We start from the raw sequence: 19,615 nt of genomic DNA on the forward strand, positions 1-19,615 counted from the left end.
CTGGAGTGTAGTGGCGCAATCTCAGCTCACTGTAACCTCCGCTTCCCAGGCCCCAGTTCAAGCAGTTCTCCTGCCTCAGCCTCCTGAGTAGCTGGGATTACAGGCACATGCCACCATGTCCAGCTAATTTTTGTATTTTTAGTAGAGATGGGGTTTCACCACGTTGGCCAGGCTGGCTTGAACTCCTAACCTCGTGATCCACCTGCCTTGGCGTCCCAAAGTGCATTTTTTCTTTATTTTAAAGAGATAGATTTTCACCACGTTGCTCAGGCTGGTCTAGAACTTTTGGGTGCAAGCGATCCACCCACCTCGCCCTCCCAGAGTGCTGGAATTATAGGCATGAACTGCCACGCCTGGCCTACTTGTGCTTTAAAAGGAGAGACACACACAAACACTGCTGCTCACAAAATGTGAATTGGTACCCTTCTTTCCACCAAGATGTAAGGGGGAAAAATCTAATTTCAATAGAAATTATCAGAATAATACATGTAATTCAAATTATCTACAATACTGCAATGGCCTTGAAAATTTGGGGATGAGATCTGAATCTCCAAAGAAGGCAGGACTTTTCTCTGTGTCATCTGAAAAAATTACATGTACTTTGCACCATAGATATATGCAGTTATGTTTAGAAAATTCAGTCTGTTTCCAAAGAATCACCTCCCTGGACTGTCCCAAACAAGCTGTAAGAAAAATGAGGTGAACATACTTGCTAAGCAAACAGGCCTCCGGCCTCCCCTTCAATCTTAGGGTTGTGAGCTTCTAGATCATGACCAGACCTAGACTGTACCCCTGCTGTTGTTTCATGAATGTCCATGACTTTCTGTCCATTACTGAATGAAAGTTGTGAGCAGTCAGAGTTTGGTTCAATAAAAGGGTGCCTTTCTTGTGCAGAGATTTAACAAATGAAATAATTCATTACCTATTGCCATAAACACTCAATACATTAAGTGTGGGGGAGAGATGCACAGATCAAGTCCCTGCCCTTACAGAGATGATAGGGTTGTGGAGAGAGATACACCAACAGTTACAAGTACTTGACGTCACTCTGAAGATGAGCAGGCATCACAGTAGCTACAAGGGGGGAAGAAATACCTGGGTCTGTCTGAAGGATCAGGGAGCCTCCTTGTGAGGCACCAATAAATCTAATCACTCTGTAGTTACTGAATACCAGGCACCATGAGAGATGTCAAAACTTGGTCAGGCATGATTAGTGTTAGGAGTCCAGGGTGCCTGAAACTTAGCACTTGTTTTTTCTCTTCTCCAGGATGCTGGAAAATGGAAAATACATCCAAAGATGACTGGCCACTAGATGAATGGGGCACAGAATTTATTAATCTGTGCAAGCAAACTTTGCCTCCATGGAGGGTGCTCTGGCAAACTACTGCAGAAAATTCCAGATCTCCTAGACTTCAGGACCTGCAGGCTCAGGTATGCCTGCCAAGGTATAACTGGTCCAGCACACAGGGTCCCTTACACACCCAGCTGCAAGTGAACAAAGAGAAAGCATGGAGGGAGGGAGGGTGGAAACTGGGACTGGGGAGGAAATGGGAGTGATGTGTGAGGTACTGCCCCGGTGTTCTTACTGGATGGGAACAAAATATACCAGAGAGCAAGAGGACATGCCGGGTAAGGAGAGCGAGCTGTTAAGACAGTGATCTTGTTCCTTGGTGAACCAGGGGCTGTTGTCATGCATCACCTATGACAATGAGGGAATCTGGGGAAAAGAGGGAGAGATATAAATTCCGCTCTTTTACAATAGATAGTGAAAGGGAAATAATGAAGGGTGATGTCTGCATATGTATAAGAAAGATAGCCTGAGATGTAATTGGCTCATTTGTGTGCACAAAAGCAAAACAGAGGGACACTGCTCCAAAGAGAAAAATAATTAGGGCACAGAATGCCTCATATTGACCACCAGGTGGCACTACAGACCAAACACAGCTTGGTTGTTGGTCCAGAAAGTCTGGGGTAGTGTAAGTTGGGTATCAAAATGCAGAGTGGCCAGGCAGGCTCACACCTGTAATCTCAGCACTTTGGGAGGCTAAGGTGGGAGGATCGCTTGAGGCCAAGGGTGTGAGACCAGTCTGGGCATCATAGTGAGACTGTGTCTCCAAGACTTTCTCGCTACAAAATAAATAAATTTTTGATAGAATGAAAAGATCCAGAGTACTTACAATGGAATACTGTTCACCCATAAAAAAGAAGAGAAATTCCCATATTCCCATGTATGCTACAATATCAAAGAATCTTAAAGACATTATGTTAAGGCTGGGCACGATGGCTCATGCCTGTAATCCCAGCACTTTGGTAGGCCGAAGAGGGCGGATCACGAGGTCAGGAGATCAAGACCATCCTGGCTAACACGGTGAAACCCCGTCTCTACTAAAAATACAGAAAAAAAAATTAGCCAGGCATGGTGGCAAGCGCCTGTAGTCCCAGCTACTTGGGAGGCTGAGGCAGGAGAATGGCGTGAACCCAGGAGGTGGAACTTGCAGTGAGCTGAGACTGCGCCACTGCACTCCAGTCTGGGCGATAGAGCGAGACTCTGTCTCAAAAAAAAAAAAAAAAAAAAAAAAAAAAAGACAACTTAAGTGAAATAAGCCAGGCACAAAATAACAAATATTGTATGATTCAACTAACATGAGGTACTTAACAGTAGTCAAATTCATAGAGAAAGTAGAATGGTGGTTGCCAGGGACTGGAGGAAGGGGGAGTGGGGAGCAGTCACTTAATGGGTATGGAGTTTCAGTTGGGGAAGATGAAACATTTCTGGAGATAGAGGATGGTGATGGTTGCACAATAATGTACTTAACAATGGGTAAGATGATTTTGTTATTTTACCATGATTTTAAACATAAAAACAAAACAGAGTGCCCATAATGTTCTCTTTTACCAAGTGGTGGATGCACCTTCTAAAACAGGTAAGAGAGGAGGTAAAAGATGTTTCCCCAATCCTGCCTGTCTCAGCCTGTCAGTTCCACTTGTCCTGCCCAAATCCTCAGTTCTCTTTGTACCGTGTTCACTTACTTTTCATCAAATGCCTATTCAGTGTAGGCCCTGAGCCAGTACTGAGAATGCATTCTCTAGGGGCCAGGCCATTTACCAGCTCTCTCTCATCCACTCCATTTACCTTCCTCCAGCCAATCCCCAGTCCACACATTTTCTGCTTTCTTCTCTCACTCAACATCCATTAAAAAAAAAAAAATACTATCTTAGTCCATTTGAGCTTCTATAACAAAATACCTTAGACTTGATAATTTATAACTAACAGAAATTTATTGCTTACAGCTCTAGAGTTGGGAAGTACAAGATCAAGGCCCCAGCAAGGGCCCATTCCTCATAGATGATGCATCCCCTATGCTGCTGTATCCTCCCATGATGGAAGGGCAAAAGAGGCGAACAGCTCTCTCACACCTCTTTTATAAGGCCACTAACCCCATTCAAGAGGGCTCCACCTCATGACTTAACCACCTCCCAAAGGCTCACCTTGTAATACTGTCACACTGGTGGTTAAGTTTCAACATGAATTTGGGGGTCAGATCATAGCAAATACTTTTGATTTATATTTATTTTAATTTTAAGAGAGGGTTAGAAGGGGTAATAGGTGGAGTTTTCTAAAGAAAAAGCCATTGCTTGAGTGACTCTAAGGGCAGACACCAACAAGCCATCCTCTAATTAGACTAAAAATATGCAACAGCAACAAACAACCCTCAAATCTCTGTGACTTAACACACCAATAGTTCACTGTGTGCTCACATTACATGTCCACAACAGATCAAGAGGGTCTGCTCCACGTGGTCACCTAGGCTTACAGAGGCTCCACCAACTAGAATGCAGTCTCCATGGTACTTACAGGAGGGTAGGAGAGTTTAGAATTACAGATTGGCTTTTCATTGTCTCAGCCTGGAAGTAACCTACATAGCTTCCCCTTACATTTCATTGGTCAGAAAGAACCACATGGCCCTGCCTACCTGCAAATACTGTATCTGTAAAGCCCAATTATCTTTGCTATCGGTTTTTTACTCTGTGCTCTCACTGAACCAATAGTGAAATTGTGACTGTTTCTTGTGAATCTACTCCCCTCCCTGGACTCTAATCTTTAAGAGAGGAGGCCTCATATTACATATCATGTTAACTTTGGTGCCTAGCACAAGACTGGTGCCCAGTGATTGTGGAGTGAATGAACAATGGGACAAAGTAAAGGTGAACCTAAAGAAAGGTGAAGGCAGTGCCTGGGAGGATCAGTTTAGAAGGAATTTCCCTATCTGAAAAATGAAGCAGGGAAGGCCAAGAACACAATGCTATCAGTTTTAAAAATGAAACCAAATTTCACTGAATAGAGTGGACAGTCTGTGTGTAACACAACTCATTGTTGGGGTGGGTTTCCATCAACAGCAAAACAGACTGCATATGTAGAAGAAAGGGAAAATAGGACCCCCAGGGGCACTAAGTGGCTTTGGAAAAAAAAAAAAAATCCCCTGATCTTAGAGCAGCCTCATGAATAAACTAGGCACAGAACAGTCTGACTTCCCTCTCATAAATTTTTGGAGCTAAGAGGGACTAACGTGCAATTCCTGGGTCATCATGGAAAAACCTTGACTTACCCAACTGTTTTTGTTTTTTTTCTCTTGTAGAAGAAGAAAGGAATTAATCCTACAGAATTGCTTCCTATTTCAAGTCAGTTTTATTGACCTCGCTTTGCAAAATAAGTGGGTTCATCTGGATTCTAAAGATATTTAAGGATACTTTACGTTATAAGTAGGATGACTATCCATCCAGGTTTGAACCTGCTGTTCATGGTTAATTTATTAATAGCATGTCTCACAGTTCATTCACAGAAATGCTTGGATATGGCCGATAAATTGAAACGTCATTCTAGTTAAAAGTAACATTTTTAACTGACTGGAGAAAGGTGACTTGGAGTTCTAGGAAGGGACAGAGAACAAACATTTCCGTTGGCTCAGCACGCCCAGCCTGTATTGGGCTGGGCACCTTAGCCTACCTGTTTCAGGACTGCGATACTGGCGTTTTGCTGGGAGTAGCCCAGGTGTTTTAACCACTTCCTGAAAAACAAGGTCCGGTAAAAAGAGGCTGGGAGTAGGCGTGGGCTCCTGTCCCTGCCATATGCTGTCTTCCTGATCTTGGGAAGTCATTTCAAGCACCTAATCATCAGTTTCCTTATCTGTGAAACTGGAGTAATAACGTTTCCCTCCAAACGCTGTTTTATTTAATTCATTTAACAGCAGCCACTATTATTCCATTATACAGACGAATAAATAGACGTTATGAGGGGGCAAACTGCGCTGATCAAGGCTCATAATTCTAACAGCTACTGTTTAGGAGCCAAGTACTCAAGCAGCCTGTGCACAGTCTCTAATTTCTAGAAGAGAAGGCGGATACTTGGAGCGATAACTTGAACAAGGTCATGGAACTCATAAATGGCTTGAGAAAGGCTGATCCTAGGAAGTCTGGTTCAGAGCCCGCGCTCTCACTGCATAAGGCATATTTCAAGGGAGGAACGGGCAAGCATCTAGCCCTACTCTTGGGACTCCACATCCAGTGCTCTTTTCCTCTTTTCGTTACACTGCACTGCTGGTCAGAAACCCATCGCGGAAGCGGATCAAACACAACAAAGGGCAGGGGGCGTTGGAAAAACTGGCGAAGTCGCGCAGACCGAGATGACCCGCCGGCCCCCAACAAATCACCAGTGGCCAGTATCGAGTGTCCTCCTGCCTTCAGCCCGGAGGCCAAGTCACCTTTTAGAGTTCCTCTCTTGGCGGGGAGGAAGCCCCCTGGTCCGGCTAAGAGCTTACGTAATGCCCGCAGGCGGCTGCGCCCCGGTCTCCCATGGGTGTGCGCAGAGCCCCCGGCCCGGGGCAGGCCTTCCCCTGTCCGCTTCCCCAGTCTCTCGGCCCACTACCATGGGGGGGTCCGTGACCACCGGCCCCACGCCGGTGGCGTCCGCGTTGGGCGGCGGCGTCGTCCCCCGCAGCCACCCAGCTTCCCGGGGGAGGAGCAGCGCATCGCGCAAGCATCCGGGAGCGGCGGAGGGGGCGGGAGGAAGGACGAGAGGAGGAAGCGGGATTTAAACGAAAGGCGGTGACGCCACACAAAAGATTTCTATAGGCTCCAGGGAGGTTACGGCCGAGGCGGCGGCGGCGAGCCCGGGGGCGAGGCGCGGACGGGAAGAGGAAAAACCTCCGGCAGACCCTGCGGGCGGTGGCACAACCACGGCCGCGCTCCGAGGTGAAGCCGCGCGCGGAGAGGAAGCGGGTGTTTTTCCCTCTGCCTTTCGGCCCCCGCCCTTCCTTTCAGTTTCTCCCCGCTCGCTCGGAAGTTGGCGGTTGACAAAAATGGCAGGAGCCGGGGCCCGGGCCGGTTGCCGCAGCGCCGCGGGGACCTTCTGAGTTGGCCCGGTCGCAGGGAGACTCGTGCAGGGGCGTCCGATGCGCGGGGCCCGGGGTCTCGGGAGAGCTCAGCCGCTGCGGGCCCCAGACGAGGAGGCGACAGGGATGGACTCGCGTCGACAGCCAGCGGCGGGCCGCCGGGCGCGCGGTCTGGGAGGGCGTGCCGCCGGGGCGCCGGGCCGCGCGCTGTGAACCGGCGAGGCGGGAAGGGGCCGCCGCGGCGCTCCACACGCCCGGGCGTGGCGGGCGGGCGAGAGCTTGAGAGCGATCCGGGCGGCCGCTGTGCGCAATCAGTGCAGGCTCCCGCCCGGCTCTGACTCGGCGCGGCAGCGACAGCGCGGGCCACACCCTCTGCCCTGCTGCCGCTGGCGCCGCTTCCCGAGAGCGGGAGGCAGGAGATGCGCCCGGGGCGGCCGCGCGTCTCGGAGAGCCAGCCTCGGCCGCCGTCGCGGGGAAGTGCCGCCTGGCGGGGTCACGGCGCCTGAAGCCCACGTGCGCCGCCAAGCCCGAGGTGGCCTCGAGCGCGGCGGCTGACAGCAGAGTCTGCCTGTGCTGCCTCCCGCGCTCCTCCCGGAGGAAAGGATTTTGATTTCAAAGAAAGGAAGGAAGGACAACTCCCAGCTTCCCCGTCCCGCCCTCACCTCTCCGAGGGCCGGGCCAGGCCATGCCCAGGAAGGCGGCGGCGGCGAACCAGCAGAAGGGACTTTCCTGGCCTCCCGGAGACGAGGAGCGCGGACAGTGAGTTTGCTCTGCCGCGGTTCATGGTTCCTGCAAGCCCTCTAGGAGGCCGAAAGCTGCAGCCCCTCCCCTTGCCCCCAAGAGCCTTCCGCGTTCTCTGGCCCTCGGGCCCACCCCGCGCCGCCCGGGCTCCCGCCGCCGCAGCCCAGTGCCTTCTGCCCGCGGCGGTGGATGGCATGATGGTGCGAGGAAGGCACCGCGGCCTTGGCCAGCTGAGTCGCGACGGCCGCCGGGGCGGCGGCAGTGGCCGCGGCAGCGGCGGTGGTAGCGGGGTCCCCAGAGGCATGCCAGTGCCCCCCGGGCGCGATGGCTAGCGGCAGCGCCGGGAAGCCCACTGGCGAGGCGGCTTCTCCGGCTCCTGCGACCGCCATCGGCGGGACCAGCTCGCAGCCGCGGAAGAGGCTGGTATCCGTCTGCGATCACTGCAAGGGCAAGATGCAGCTGGTAGCCGACCTGCTGCTGCTGTCGAGCGAGGCGCGGCCAGTGCTCTTCGAGGGCCCTGCCTCCTCTGGTGCCGGCGCCGAGTCCTTCGAGCAGTGCCGGGACACCATCATCGCGCGCACCAAGGGGCTCTCCATCCTCACCCACGACGTGCAGAGCCAGCTCAACATGGGCCGCTTCGGGGAGGCGGGGGACAGCCTGGTGGAGCTGGGCGACCTGGTGGTGTCGCTGACCGAGTGCTCGGCCCACGCGGCCTATCTGGCGGCTGTGGCCACGCCGGGCGCCCAGCCGGCGCAGCCGGGCCTGGTGGACCGCTACCGCGTGACGCGCTGCCGCCATGAGGTGGAGCAGGGTTGCGCCGTGCTGCGCGCCACGCCGCTGGCCGACATGACGCCGCAGCTGCTGCTGGAGGTGTCGCAGGGCCTGTCGCGCAACCTCAAGTTCCTGACGGACGCGTGCGCTCTGGCCAGTGACAAGTCACGGGACCGCTTTTCGCGCGAGCAGTTCAAGCTGGGCGTCAAGTGCATGAGCACCAGCGCGTCGGCGCTCCTGGCCTGCGTGCGCGAGGTGAAGGTGGCGCCCAGTGAGCTGGCGCGGAGCCGCTGCGCGCTATTCAGCGGGCCCTTGGTGCAGGCAGTCAGCGCCCTAGTAGGCTTCGCCACCGAGCCGCAGTTCCTGGGTCGCGCGGCAGCTGTGAGCGCCGAGGGCAAGGCGGTGCAGACCGCCATCCTGGGCGGCGCCATGAGCGTGGTGTCGGCCTGCGTGCTCCTGACCCAGTGCCTCAGGGATCTGGCGCAGCACCCCGACGGGGGCGCCAAGATGTCGGACCACAGGGAGAGGCTGAGGAACTCGGCCTGCGCCGTGTCTGAAGGCTGCACCCTGCTATCTCAGGCTTTAAGGGAGAGGTCTTCGCCCAGGACTTTACCGCCAGTGAATTCCAATTCTGTGAATTAGCACCCCACCCCCATACCCCTTCTTCCACCCCCAGACTAAAGGAAGATACTTACTCTGCCCCTCACCATTTATACCAAAGAAATCATAGGTGAAACCCCCTACCCTCCCCAACATTAAATGCTCGAGAGGAATCTTAAGGCAGGGCCATGCACACAACCTGCACACGCACTTGGAGGGCCCAGGTGTCTGTCCACCAGGCCCCACGCAGTAGGGACTGGAAGATGGAAAATGTGTCATCTGGTTGCGTTATCACTCCCGCCCCCTACCCCAGCCCGTCTTCCGGAATTTCTCAACTAAGTTTGATTATTGGGCAGGAAGGAGGTCATGGGTTCATTTCATTTTTTTGTGTTTTTAATTAAAAGAAAGGTTACCTCAGTTTTCACTCCTTAGACATGGATGTAGCTACCTTTTTTTGTATGTCTTTTTTTTTTTTTTAAGCAATCGTGTTGAATTAGGAGTATACTTAGTGTGGAAAGGGTATGAATTTGCCATGTGATTTGCAAATGGGGGGAAGCTACTGTGAGTGTGTGTTTTTTTAATTTACACTATAGAGTGATTTTTTTCCCCCAACGTCAAGTTTTTACCTTGCATGTACTGGAGTATTTATTTCATCTATTAAAATGTTATGTTTCTCAGATGGCTTTTTGCAATTATTGTTGATTTTTCAATAATTGTAATTTTGCATGCTGTGTATCATGTATGGGAAGGTTCTGTGGGAAGGCTATTTCAATAGTAGTGAGGCAGGCCCCCAGTTCCCAAGCCTTTCTACTTTTTCCTCAAGAAAAAGTACTGCTCAAGAAGTACTCGCTTGAGCAGCCTAGAACTGAAGAGATGACTATGCATAACATTCTATTTTCAAAGGCAGGTGGCACAAATGGGGTTAGGTTATGTAGAGTGCTTGGGACGGTTTTGTCTCATTTTTCCTGGAAAGTGATTTAGCTCCCTTTGTCTCCACTTATCTTTCCATCATCATGAACAGTGGCTCAGGCTGCTTGAATTCTGATTTGTATTCTGCCTATCATTTTTAGATTAAAGCACTTCCTAATCCTGTGTGGTATGCCAGCCTTCTCAACTCAGAGTCTCTATGGATGGAACTGTAAAAGTACTGTATATGAAGTGAGAATAGTTAGCATCTTTTATGTACACAGGTCTATTCAGACAAGATCCTCATGGTTTCAGAAACGATATAGAGAGGGTCCTAGACTGCTTAATAGAGGAAAGAAGTATCACGGAAAGCTTGTTAAGAACGTTCTAGAGCCACAACATAATTGTAGGCCAAGGGCTTATTTTTGTGACCTTGATCTAAGATAATGCCATGGTTGATTGTGTGTTGGAAGAATCTTTTCATTGAAGTTTGGAGTAATATTAAGGTAGTTTTTTTTTCTGTAGACATTTTTAGGAGTCTTTTTGTGTGAGTGGTGGTGGAGTGTGTAGTTTTGTTGAACCTAGTTAAATTCTGAATATCTTCCCACTAAAAGCACAACAAATCTATTTACAGTGCCTGAAGCCTGGGAGGGCCACATGAGTAAAAACTCGTACGTGCTTTAGATTTGTTCCATTTACATTTTTCTTGGGATTTGTTGTGCTTAAACCTTTGCAGTTCTCACAGATCTGAAAAGAAAGCATTTTTTACTGTAATACATTAAGAGAGAGAACAAAGTCATATTGACTGTTTTATTTGTTTGAATCGCTGTTTTTATTACAAGGACATGAAATGCAATGTGTAAAAGTCTTCAGCCTGTGTTGGGTAAGGCTAGGACTGTTTCACCGCCCCAAATTTGAAATTTGAAAAAGTCTTAAAGTGGTAGGGTACTTACATTTTTGAAAAAATGACTATGGGAGCAGTTTTTCTGTCTTAAATCCTGGTAAATTTTGGGTTTTTGAAGGCTTTAAAAAATGAAAATGACCTTGAGCATCTTTATTCCTCTCCTCTGCCCTTTAATGTTGGGATGGGGTTTAGGATGAAAGGGAGGTGGGATTCTAATTCATGTGCCAGTGACAATCCTGCATGCATATAGAAATTTTTATTTGTTGAATGTACACAAGTAATGATAGAGTTTGATTATATGGTTGATTTTCATTTATCCTGTGCCGATCACAGAGTAAACTGAAAGGAACAAACGTTAAGTAAAATAAGGGCCAGGAATCTGTAAATTTGATATTAGATTAAGAAAAAAAGAATTGCCAGTTTTTTTCCTGGACTCTTTCCTTGCAGAAGCAATTTTCAGGACAACTCAAGCCAGGAAAAAAATAAAAAATAAAAAAATAACTTTCTCTATCTGTTTGGATGAAGTTAGCTAGTCACTAAATGAATTTTGAAACCTCTTACCTAAATTATAGTTGCTCTTGGTGTTTCTGTATGTTCTACATTTGGTCATGTAACATGCATAATCTCTATCCTCTGAAGTTGATAAAAGTTCTAAACTTAAGTGTTTTCACCGCCCCTGCACCCCCCACCTCCCATTTATAAAATAAAGTTCAGGGCTTTTCTTCCAGCAGGTGTCTTGAAATGAATTCTGCTTGTACTTTTTTCCAGCAGATTTCTAGAAGCCAGAGTGAGGAATGCCAGGCAAGGGAATTGGGCACAGGTCTTTGATATTTTAACTTTTCTCTAATGTCCCAGGTTGCTAACTTCTTTTTAAAATAGCCCCTGATGTTTAAAAAAAGCAGCATCTCAGACCTGTTTCATAACAGGGTTTAATAAGGTCAGCAGAGATACTGGTTCCAGAAATAAAATCAGAGTGGCCTGTTTTTTTGTTTGTTTGTTTGTTTTTTGTTTGCTTCTTAATTTTTAAACTACACTAGGGTTAACTTAAGACATTAATCCTTGGGTTCTTCAGACTCCTGAAGGCAAGTTTTCTTACACAGGCTTAACGCACATCATCTTGACCAGGGAATGTTGAGAATCTCCCATTGAATGGTCATAAGAAAAGGAAATCATGATGGCTAAGTTCTTTAAAGAAAAGACATTATTTATGATAGTCAACTCAGTAAATGGAACAAAAACAGTCTTTCAAACATAAGACTTACCCAGAAAAAAAGCACAACTCTGTCTTTCTTTGCCTGTTTTAAGTATAGCCTTTATTATCCATTCCAGGTGATGATAGGAAATACAAAAATTATGTGATATGTGTGTATTTGCCTTCTTCCCTACCCCTCACCGCACCCCCACCCCATCCTCATTTTTATAATTCTGGAAGCATCAGTTACATCTGATTGGTTATTTTACACACTTTTTTTTTTTTGAGATGGAGTCTCGCGCGGTTGCCCAGGCTGGAGTGCAGTGGCGCGATCTTGGCTCACTGCAAGCTCCGCCTCACGGGTTCACACCATTCTCTTGCCTCAGCCTCCAGAGTAGCTGGGACTACAGGCGACCGCCACCACGCTCGGCTAATTTTTTTCTCTGTGTGTGTGTGTGTGTGTGTGTGTGTGTATTTTTAGTAGAGACGGGGTTTCATTATGTTACCCAGGATGGGCTCTATCTCCTGACCTCGTGATCCACTCGCCTCGGCCTCCCAAAGTGCTGGGATTACAGGCGTGAGCCACCCCTCCCGGCCTTTTTTTTTTTTTTTTTAAAGCTGGCATAGGGATCTAAAATATTTGGCAGTTTGGAACAGCTAATTTTAACAGAAACACCTGTTTTTCCGAATGAATGTGACTATGGTAACATGCAGATCAGACAGAGGATTTGAGAAATGACTGCCAAAATTCTTTCTGAGCTTTGCTTAGTGAACGTGGAAGGATTTAGAGAAGAAATCCTTAAAGATTTAGTTGCATTTTCACCTGGGGCTGTTCTCTGGGCTGCCTTTTGGTTTGCAGCAACTGGAAGAGGCTTTAAGGAGACCATCTTTGAGTTTCCAGTGTGGGCACAGGTATTTGTGTTCCTCCCTGGCAAATTCTTGTCTTTACTTTTTTTTTTTTTTTTTGGTAGGACTATGTGTGCAATTCATTGCTCCATTTTGACTAAACAGGGTTTTGCTTTAGGGTTCTTTACATAGGTGAGTTGTCTGCTTCGACTTCAGTGGCAGAGGGCTCTCAGATTTAACTGTCCGGGTATTACAAGGAAAAAGTGTGATACTAGTGTCTATGATTGGGGTCAGTTTAATTTAACTGTGGACCCCTTAAGGTTAAGGGCTATAGTGCCCAGCATGTGTGTAATTTTTTTTTCTTTTTTTTTTAATGAATCTGTATATAAGATACTTGCAGCAAGTATACATAAGCAAGTAGTAAAATTGTTCCTGGAAATGAAAGTTACAATGGTCATTCATTCGGCAAATATTTACTGGGGACCAACTGTGTATGCTACTAGACACTGCTGGTGCTGGTGTGCAGCTGTGAGTGAGATGTGGGGGAAGGCTGCTTTCTAGACTCGGTGCTAGACTCAGACCAACCTCAGCTTGGTCTGTGGACCCTCAGTGTCAGTCTCATCCTGGGCCCTACCTTCAATCTATTCCATCAGAAACTCTTGAGGTGTGACAATTTGTGTTTTATCAAGCCCTCCCAGTTGATTCGGATGCATGCCCACTTTGGAGAACCACTGCCCTACAGGGGCTGTGGGTTTCTTTTTTATTCTCTGTCAGGTCTGAGTCTAGAGTAGTTTTCTATCAGGAGGCATCAGCATTTCTGCAAATTACTTGTTTGCTCAGGTGGCTTTGTTTTCCTGGGTATTTTGAGACCAATTTCTCCAGATAGAGAAGATGTTATTTCTCCAGATAGAGAAGACAAGTTTTTCTCTTGTTAATTTGAAATCTTTGAGAATCCAGGTTTTTCTTTTGGAGAGGGGGATGTGATTACAAGTACAGGGTTCTTCCCTACCTCCCACCACCCTTTTGAGATGAACTGAAATCACGTAATAGTGAACTGGCAAAACAGCTTTCTATGTTTTTACATGTTGTTGACTCTTGTCCTGGAAAAGGGAATAGCAGACAGTCTAATTAAAATTCAGCCCTTTAGCTCTTTGGTTGCCCAAGAAAGAACACTTTGATACTGAGTTTGTAAAGTACTATATTCAGAATCGGATGTAGTATACAGACTTATTCCAAAGGTCACTTTAAGTATAACCAAAGTCGGCAATATACTCAGGAAATATACTCTCTAAGGCTGACCATGCGCCAGGAATTAGGATGATCTTTTAGAGTCTAATTCCTCAAAAGGGTGGCCCCAGAAGCTGGCATTGGTATCACCCAGGAACTTGGTAGATACACAGACTATTGGCCCGCCCTGGCCCAGACCTACCCAATTAGAGCCCTCTTTTTGACAGGTCCTCCCAGTGATTTCTGTCCCATAAATGTTTGAGAAGCAGATAAAAGCAGTGGCCATGACTGAATCATAGTTTCATTGTTTACTGTGGGAACCTAGGCATTTATTATGTTTACTTAGATCTTTTTGGTTTATAAAGTGCTTTCATGTGTATTATGTAATTGGGTCCTTAGTACAATCTTGTGAGGTGGGCAGGTATTACCGTGGATGTCATCTAAACATTTGTGCCTTGCTTTTCCTATTGTAAAAATTAAATGAATTCACATGAAAGTGTAAGTCCTTGTGATGAGCTTTATAAGACTGGTACCTGCCAGGCATGGTTGCTCAGGCCTGTAATCCCAGCACTTTGAGAAGCTGAGATGGGTGGATTGCTTAAGCCCAGGAGATCAAGACCCACCTGGGCAACATGGAAAGACTCTGTCTCTATTAAAAAAAACAAAATGATAGCCAGGCATGATGGCATGTGCCTGTAGTCCCAGCTACTTGGGAGGCAGAGGTGGGAGGATCACTTGAGCCTGGGAAGTCGAGGCTGCAGTGAACCATCATCTCACCACAACACTCTAGCCTGGGGGATAGAGCAAGACCCTGTCCCCCCACGAAATTAAAAAAAAGACTAGTTCTGTCTTCTTCATAAAGTCAGCAAAAGTATGATCTAAAAAACTGAGTTAAAGTCAGTTTTCCTTAATAACCTTGCCTTTACCCTTCCAGTAATTTGACACAGCAAGTGTACTATAACATCCTCAAGGATGGCCCAGATGATGAGCATAGCTCTGTTTTCTCCGTCTCCCTCTGGGAAGGATTCTGTGTGGTTTCCAACCTCCTATCCAGATTCTCTGAAACATTGGGTATCTTATAATTTTAAAAGCATGTCAGTCAAACATTTTAGACTTCAGGTAAGATTTGAATGCTAATTAAGATTTGTTAGCATAATTTAAAAGTGAATCCATTTACTGATCTTAAACTTTATAATTCATAGATTGATTGACAAGTCTGTTTAAATGTCAAAGATAACATGTATCCAGATTTTGCTGAAGTAGACATAGAGAGGAGCATTTTTAAATCCAGTGTTTCAGGAAGGGAAATATATATGCTGTGCATTCAAGTTTAATGAACATACTGACCTGAAAAACTGCTGAAATTATAGTGCATCACCTAAGCTTTAATAGCTTCTGATTTTGTTCTAATTTTTCCAAATATTAGATGGTACTCCAGATACTATTTAAGTGAAAAATCATTTAGTTACCTTGGCTCTCTTACCAATTTTTTAAGAGACCTACATTGATGATAAACCTCCAGAAATTGGAGATTATTATAGGAAACCCAGGTCCAGTTAGTGTTCACTGATGCCCTTTCAGTTTAACTTTTCTCATTTTGATGACCATCAGCTTCCTGTTCTAAAATTAACTGGCAAGTCATTCTAGCATCTTCCTTCAGATAGTATTTTGGGTTAATGATTTTTCTAAATTTTTACTTAGCAGCTAGGTTTTACTTAAACATTCCTTCTCATGCAGGTTCCATGATAAAGATACTTCTAAAAACATAAGCATGCTTCTACTTTAGTTATCACTTCGAATTTGATTTTTAAGGTATGTGGGCATTTTGTGTTTCAAATGCAATGCAAAGCTCTCCGTAAAACTGACACAAATAGATCACCTGATATTTTAGCTGTCTTCATGATGGAATCATACTATTCTGGAGCAATATTTATTATACTGTTTCTTTAAACTGGTTCTGCTGTGATTATTATGTAAGTGTGGCTGTGACGAACGAGAGCCCCATGAAGATGGCTTTATATTCCGTTTGGCTCAGCAACAATGACTCTAATAAACCAGATTGAAATGGGAGTTTTTCCACCTTGATTACCCATATAACTAAAGTAGATAGGTAAACTCAACTAAATAGATAAGAAATAATTTTAAAGATTCATCCTTTTTCTTTTCTTTTCTTTTTTTTTTTTTTTGAGACAGTCTTGCTCTGTCACCCAGGCTCCCAGGCTGGAGTGCAATGGCATGATCTCAGCTTACTGCAGCTTCCGCCTCCTGGGTTCAAGCAATTCTCATGCCTCAGCCTGCCAAGTAGCTGGAACTAATTTTTGTATTTTCAGTAGAGATGGGGTTTCACCATGTTGGGCAAGCTGGTCTCGAACTCCTGACCTCACGTGATCCGCCTGCCTTGGCCTCCTAAAGTGCTAGGATTACAAGCATGAACCATAGTGCCCCCTAAAGATGCATCCTTACAGGTGGCTCAAGTGTTCCAGTTCCCCTCATCCCTCTCTTTCTGGAGGGCAAGCAAAGCTTCTTGCCTACGAAGGTTTCTAGAAACACTGGCAATTCTTGACTTCGCTGGGACGTTTTGCTTCATCCTGGGCAGCCACAAAACACCTAGATTCACATTAATAATAAATGAATGCATTAGCCCATTGTCACATAGGGGCAAGTTGCTGGTATTGACACTTACTATGCCATTCATTAGTTGGGTCTAGAATAGTGTCAGATTTAGCAAGGCCAATGGTAAAAGTTTCTGATTTAGCAAATATTTACTAGGTGTCTGGGACAGTATTAGGCATGTTTTCTGTATTAAAATATTACCTTACTTAAGGAGTTACTCAAAGTCACACAACTACCGTTAGAAACAATCCCAGAACTAGAAGCAACCCTAGAAACCCAGTCCTTTGTCTTCCCCAATAAAATCAATTTGAGATGCCGTTTGTCAGGCTTAAGACATTTTCCAAGTGCATCATCCTTTTGTGTTATATTTACATAACTGGAGAAAACAGAGGCCTAGGAAAGCGTAGCATTGAGTACTCATTGTTCGATTGACTGGGAAGTAGTATGTAGGCATTGCCGTGACGCACCAGAGCATCTTCTCTTTAGATGTGATAAATGGTTTAGGTTTGACAGTATCATGGGTGTTGATTCTTTCCTGGTTATACGAGAATTATTCACTTTAAATGCTACAAGGAAAAGTTTTAGAAAAAAACTAAGCCTGTTTGAATTTTTTATTGTTGTTGTAAACATGTCCATGAAATCCTGTATGGTCTAAGCTTCTATGGCTTGTCACATTTCAGAGCTGAGAGGCTAGATGCTTCCACCATCTTAAAAATAGCTTAAGAAGTGAATTCTGCATTATCTATTGGGAGTTCACTTAGAGCTTTTGGAAGAACGTCCCAATTGCCTAACCTAAATTGTTCCTTTTGCATTGTTTTGCCGTGTGTGTGTGTGTGTGTGTGTGTGTGTGTGTGTGTGTGTGTGTGACTGAGAGGAGAATGACTCACAAACTCCATACAAAGTACAGGACATTAGTTGAAGCCTCCTGGGGATATCAAGATACTGGGATCTTTACCATGGATTTTTCAACAGTGTTCAGTAGACCTTTCTTAAGTCTGACTGTACAGAGAAGATGCTGAACTTAACAGTAAGTGTTGGGAATATGAAGAGCTTAGAATGCAGTGGAAGTGATAGCAAGATAAAACACATTACAAGGGACCAGGATAGGTGCCATAATTGATGTTCCTAAGGATCCTCTAATCTAGATCTTTGACTGTTTGGGGCCTCTTAGTCCCTAGGTTTGATCATCTGGATATATTATCCTGGTGACCAGGGAGAAGGATGTTGACATCAGAACCCCTCCTTCCTACTCTCAGTGCCAGGCGACCACATATAATGTAGGTGGGAATTGCATCGAATCTGTTTTCTGTGCAACCAGAGGGCAGTTTTTAGTTAGAGATTGCAGGTACCTTAAAAAGTTGGTTTTATCCCAAGGCTCAGGGATCATTTTCTGTTCTGCTCTTTGATTTTTTTTTTTTTTCCCCAAGACGGAGTCTTGCTCTGTTGCCCAGACTGGAGTGCAGTCGTGCAATCTCAGCTCACTGCAACCTCCACCTCCTGGGTTCAAGCAATTCTCCTGCCTCAGCCTCCCGAATAGTAGCTGGGATTACAGGAGAGTGCGACCACGCCCGTCTAATTTTTGCATTTTTAGTAGAGATGGGGTTTCACCATGTTGGCCAGAGGCTGATCTCGAACTGACTGGTCTCAAACTCCTGACCTTGTGGTCTGCCCTCCTTGGCCTCCCAAAGTGCTGGGATTTCAGGCATGAGCCACCATGCCTGGCTGCTCTTTAATTTTGAGGTGGTGTAGATGCAGAGTGTGACGCTATTCCTGAATGGGATCTGTACTGTAGGAAGCAGAACAGCTTTCCCCCACTTCACTGAAGTGGCTATCCTGACCTTGGGTCAGCAGCCCTGGGTGGGGCCAGTGGGCCCAGCTCACTTGCAGAAGAGTCCTGAGCCTGGCTGCCTGCCATTGTTGTGGATCACCAAGAACTGAACTGGGCTCCTGAAGATGCACCTGGCTGGCTGTTAGACTGGGAATTTTTCAAGGCAATCTGCTTGTCTTTTTCATCTGTCATCCCTAGAAGGTGACCAGGATGCTAAGTTGTTTGTTTAATGAAAGAAAAACAATAGCTGGCATTTTTTTTTGAGCTCCTAATATATATGCTAGAAACTTTACATTGTGTCTCTCAGGCCTTAAAGCAACCCCTTTGAGGTATGAAGAGTTGTTCTCATTTTATAGGTGAGGATGCTGAATTGAAACCACTTGCCCAGGGTCAAAAAAACTAGTAAGTAGGGAGATAAAGGTAAGAATCAAGGTCTTGTGACAGAGACAGCATTCTTAGCCACTTGGCTACAGTAAATGAATGATTTTCAGGATACAGTCCCTCTGCCCATTGAGGTGAAATGCTCCTCAACTCTGTTAATTTTTTAACCTTTCCTATGACGATTCCTGTGGGTTTCTTCCTAAGCCTCACTTAAGCCTTTGGTCCAAGCTCCTCTTGGACCATTTGTAGAGGGCCCTGGATGCCCACAGGAACCATGCAGACTCGAGCAGAGTTGATTCCATGGACAGATGGCTTTCCACCTGCTTCATGATCCTGGTATCCTAAGGGATACTTGAAGAAGATCAACCTCTGGTTTGTCAAGTAGCTTCCACTTGGATTTCTAAAATGCAACTGTCTTTGCCCTTCACCTACTTGCAACACTTCTGTGGTTCTCCCATGGACTTTAGGATAAAAGGCAAACTCTTCACTGAGGCATTTCTAATTCCTCACTGAGGCATTTCTAGCAGGTCTGGTCTCTCATAGTCTACCCATAACTGTACTTTTTAGAGGTCCTTCCAGTGTCATGCTCTCTTCTTGCCTCTGAGCTGTTGCACAAGCTGTCCCTTGGAACACTCACCCTACATCCTGCTTCTCCTTAACCCGCTTCCGCAGTCCTCAGCCTGGGTAACACCCTCTCCTGCAGGTCCCTGTAGTACCCTGCTCTTTCCCTATGTTAGTATTTATCAAGTTACTGTAATTCTCTGTTTACCTATGCATGTTCTCAGTATGGATCATCATCAAGTGGTGGCATCATCTTTTTATCTCCGGTGATTAACGCAGTTGCCTACCACATATGAGGCTCTCAATATAACATTTCTGCATGAACAAATGTAGAGTTTATAAGTCGTATCAAACTTTTAGAGATGAAAGGCCCCAAGAGTAAAATAGTTCATTAACCTTTTCCTTTGGCTAGATTCCCTTTAGTCAGTTACCAAATTCTTTCAAAGTATCCTTTCTCATACCTTTGGCATCTGTTTCTTCTCCCCAGCTGCACAGCCAGCATCCTAGCCTAGGCCTCTTGTAGACCCTCACCTGAACAATGCTGCTTAATGAGTCCTTAGCTGCAGTTTGGATTACCTGCCCAAATTAGGCATGCTTTCGTCACCTCCTCCCATCAGCCATGTCTCTTGTGTAGTAAATCTAGGCCCTAAACTGCA

General features: G+C 46.1%; 2 protein-coding genes across 2 annotated transcripts; both read left to right on the forward strand.

Annotated features, from left to right (window-relative positions):
* Window positions 1–5,428: 5,428 nt before the first annotated feature.
* LOC112627964 lies at window positions 5,429–9,178 on the forward strand. Its single transcript, XM_025390717.1, has 2 exons — window positions 5,429–6,829; window positions 8,388–9,178. The coding sequence occupies exon 1, from the start codon at window positions 5,429–5,431 to the stop codon at window positions 6,104–6,106; it is 678 nt and encodes a 225-aa protein (XP_025246502.1). The 3' UTR covers window positions 6,107–6,829; window positions 8,388–9,178.
* TLNRD1 (talin rod domain containing 1) lies at window positions 6,152–10,972 on the forward strand. The gene has a single exon (XM_025390716.1). The coding sequence runs from the start codon at window positions 7,455–7,457 to the stop codon at window positions 8,541–8,543; it is 1,089 nt and encodes a 362-aa protein (XP_025246501.1). The 5' UTR covers window positions 6,152–7,454; the 3' UTR covers window positions 8,544–10,972.
* Window positions 10,973–19,615: the final 8,643 nt, after the last annotated feature.

Source organism: Theropithecus gelada, chromosome 7a (assembly GCF_003255815.1).
Source record: "Theropithecus gelada isolate Dixy chromosome 7a, Tgel_1.0, whole genome shotgun sequence".
Taxonomy (NCBI): domain Eukaryota; kingdom Metazoa; phylum Chordata; class Mammalia; order Primates; family Cercopithecidae; genus Theropithecus; species Theropithecus gelada.